General features: G+C 44.9%; 1 protein-coding gene across 1 annotated transcript; it reads left to right on the forward strand.

The window, feature by feature from the left end:
- Positions 1-225: 225 nt before the first annotated feature.
- LOC127568571 (dynein light chain Tctex-type protein 2B) lies at positions 226-1981 on the forward strand. Its single transcript, XM_052012483.1, has one exon. The coding sequence runs from the start codon at positions 249-251 to the stop codon at positions 852-854; it is 606 nt and encodes a 201-aa protein (XP_051868443.1). The 5' UTR covers positions 226-248; the 3' UTR covers positions 855-1981.
- Positions 1982-3875: the final 1894 nt, after the last annotated feature.

Consider the following 3875-nt stretch of genomic DNA (forward strand, 5'->3'; position numbering starts at 1 on the left):
CGATCAATTCCTATAAGATGTGCTCTCTAACTATAGACTGAATCCAAATATTCATCCTCCCTGACTGAAGTCCCGGCTATCCCAGGAACCTCCGCGAAGGTCGATCGCACAATTGCCCAGGTTGGGTCTCTGGAGATTTGCAAAGGGTTAACCCCCATCCCTCCTATAAGTATGCACTGCGCCATGAACTTGCATCGACTCAGTTCGCGCACTGCCCAGTATCACTCCGTATCACCGCGGCGGCCGCAATGGGAAGCCGCAGCTTCAGCGAGCCCGAAAGACTGAAGAACTGCAAGAGTTTCCAGGGAGCCTGTCTGCCGAAGATCCGGAGCGCTCAGATCTCCAAGGGATGGGGTTCGGCTCCTGCAGGCGGCGAGATCCAACGGCAGCAAACCAGACTCCCGGTCAGAAAGGAGAAGGAGAAAAGGCGAGAGAAGGACCGCAGGATGGTGCAGAGCCAGTTCTCGAAGCCCGGCACCGGCAGTACCAGGCTGGACAGACCCACTGAGAACATCTATGAGCCCCGGCCGGCCAGGACCTTCTCAGCGGGGGAAGCCCGGGCTGCCATTCGCACGGTGCTGGAGAGCAGGCTGAACGGTGCCAAGTACGAGCCCCGGAGCTCGGCACTGGCAGCCGTGGAACTGGCCGAGTGTGTGAAGAAGGCGGTGAAAGCCTTGGGTTACGAGAGGTACAAGATCGTGTGCTACCTGGTGCTGGGGGCGACCAGAGCCTCCGGTCTCTCGTGTTCCAGCAGAGCCGTCTGGAGTCCAACCGTCGACACGTATGCAGAATTTTGCTTCCAAAACGATTCACTCTTCGCTCTCTGCCTGGTGTTTGCTTTGTACCACGAATAATATTCCACAAACTCTGATCGATCTATGAACTCTGTTGAAAAGTTAGAGGAAAGTTTTACCATCCGAAAACTGGGGGCAAAAAGGGGTTACAGTTCCAACCGGAGATTTTCTCAGACCTGCGGCGTTTGATGGACTCATTTATTCGACTTTCCTATGGCCGCCTATAAGCACATAAAGCCATCAGCAGGAGACTGGCTATTGAATAGACACAGAGGGATTGCCTTAGAAAGAGCGAAGCTGTCTGCAACCAGGGTGTTATCAAAGTCAAGTTTATTATCATATGCACAGGTGCAATGAAAAACTTACTTGCAGCAGTATCACAGACACATAGCATCTTAGCAGCATTCACAAGAAAAACATAAATTAAACAAATTGTATACAATTCTTACAAGAAAAATAACACAATTAGAACAAAAGAAAAACAAAGTTCATTTTAGTGCAAAGTGATCAGAGTGGTCATAGTGTTGCTAAACGGTAGTGGTGATTAGGGTTTTGCCGGTTGGTTCAAGAACCCAATGGTTGAAGGGCAGTTGCTGTTCTTGAGCCTGGTGCTGTGGGACTTCAGGCTTCTGTACCTTCTGCCCGATGATAGCTGTGAGAAGATGGCATGGCCTGGATGGTGGGGACCTTTGATGATGGATGTCGCCTTTTTGAGGCAGCGCCTCCTGTAGATACTGCGGATAGTGGGGAGGGATGTGCCTCTGATGTATTGGGCAGACTCCACTATTCTCTGCAGCTTCTTGCATTCCTGCACATTTGAATTGCTGTACCAGACCATGATGCAACCAGTCGGGATACTTTCAACAGTACTATGTAGAAGTTCAGCTGGGACCCAAAAAGAAACCACCGTTGCGTTTGACGTTTATTATTTCTGCAATTTAAATGTTCATCTTTCGCATTTAAGAGTTTAATTCATCTCAATATTTCAGTCTCTCATAAATTCAAGATTTCTGCACACAAAAAAAACAAAATGTTCAGTAAACAAGTCCACTTTTGAATACCAGCACGATACATGTATTTTTAAATGTCCACGTGAATCGCGTGAGTACATGCTTCCTTGAAGAAAACTTGCAAAGGCCGTCGCTATTTGATTTGCTATTTACATTTTCCTCTTCAGATCTGCCCAACTCCACAGCCCCCCCCCCCCAACTCCAAACGGGCTTTTGCCCAGAGGAAAGCTGTTGCTCAGAACAGTAGCTGTTGCCCAGAATCTCACGCCCGACAACTTGCGCAGGGACAGTAGACACCACTCGCAGTTTCATGGGCAAAGATGTTCTCCGCAGTCGCTTTGTGACACATGAAATTTCTAAGCTTTTAAATTTGATAAGTTAATGTTGCTTTGTCTTGAAGCGATTTTGTAATGCTCTCGGGTGAGAATTCTCAAATTAAAAGCTCATTAGGCGATGATTTTGTTTTTCTTAATTGAGTATTATGTACCCGTATTTAACGTTCAGTTTTATTTCACTTTATCTTGTTTACCAGTTGCTGTTTTCTGTCCTTCCACCAGACACAACGCATGTTGAAAGAAACGACAAAATATTTAATGTTGGGTCTTCCTAACCCAACCTCTTAGTATCCTACTTCTTTCAAACAGTGCATATATTGCGCTATTGACAAGTACATGGATAGAAAAGGTTTAGAGAGACATGGGCACATGGGACTAGCTTGATTAGGCATCTTGGTAAACATGAACGAGTTGTTCATGGTTCTGCACTGTATGCACCTATGACTCTATGATTGACATTGTTATTTTTTAACGGAATTATTTAAAGAAACGCTCATTATAAGGCCAATTGCTGTAAAACTGGCGTTTGGTTAACTACAGAATTGACTTCCAAGATATAAGCACTTTAATATATAATGGGGAAAAATTTTACACATTAGTGAGTAATGTTACAGAGCATTCGTAGGGTTCGTTGGACAAAAGCGAATAAGGGCATGTATTTAAGGTAAAAGGGGGTGGGTTCAGAACAGACGTGAGGGGTAAGTTTTTTTTACTCAGAGTGGTGGGTGCCTGGAATGCGTTGCCTGGTAGGGTGGTAGAAGCAAATTCATTGGGGGCTTTTAAGAGGGGCTTGGATGGGCACATGACTGAGAGGAAATTAGAGGGATCTGTGCATTCTGTAGGTAGGAGGGATTAGCTATTGTCGGCACAACATTGTGGGCCGAAGGGCCTGTTGTCTGCTGTACTATTCTATGTTCTAACTCCTTCCTTGCACCGAATCCTATAGTAAGGTATCAGGTAGCTAAAATGAGTTAAATCGGATAAATTTAGGGTTAAATCTGGCCTCTCTGCTCAAGCTACTTACTGTTTGAAACAACCGAACTATGTTATTAAGTTCTGTAAATAAAACATTGCTAAATAATCCTTCAATTTGTCCCTATTCCGTTTCCCTTACTTCCTCATGTTGCAGACATTAAATTACTCTTCCATGAAGGGAACCACGGTGGTATCTGATTATATTCTTGGCCATTAGCCACACACACAAATATCTTATCAGCTAGTGATTTGGAAGTTAGTTTATCGGTTCAAAATGTGCACGGCGAAGTAACTGGTCAGCGGCTGCTGAGCTGAATATTAATTTGTTGGGGGTGGAAATGGGAGGGTATCTGCAGTCTCTTGTGTCACCATCACAGAATTTGATATTTTTTGCTCAAAAACTGTGGGAGCTAAGTAAAGGGTGAACCACAGCAAGTGAAGAAAAGGTCCACTATCACCTTCTTAAGGACATCAGGAATGGGGATACAATCCTGACCTTGCTAGCTACGCCTTCACACTAAGAATTACGGTATTTGTTTTTCATACTCACCCATGGAGTGGAACACCATCAATTTCGAAAGGACAGTCAGGTGATGTATTGGTGCTTAAATACGACTAAACTCTGGGTTTGAGGAAAGATTGAATAGCGTAACACATTACACAATAAAAACGAAATTGGTGATCAGCATTCAATAAGCAAAACGCTGGTTCTAATGTCAATTCTAGGTCCCCGGGAGCTGGGCCAGTTGGTCGTCTCTTTA

This window comes from Pristis pectinata, chromosome 3, assembly GCF_009764475.1.
Source record: "Pristis pectinata isolate sPriPec2 chromosome 3, sPriPec2.1.pri, whole genome shotgun sequence".
Taxonomy (NCBI): domain Eukaryota; kingdom Metazoa; phylum Chordata; class Chondrichthyes; order Rhinopristiformes; family Pristidae; genus Pristis; species Pristis pectinata.

What these genes read in the sequence shown, in the direction of transcription:
- LOC127568571 (XM_052012483.1), top strand. Translation starts at nt 249, where the DNA reads ATGGGAAGCCGCAGCTTCAGCGAGCCCGAAAGACTGAAGAACTGCAAG.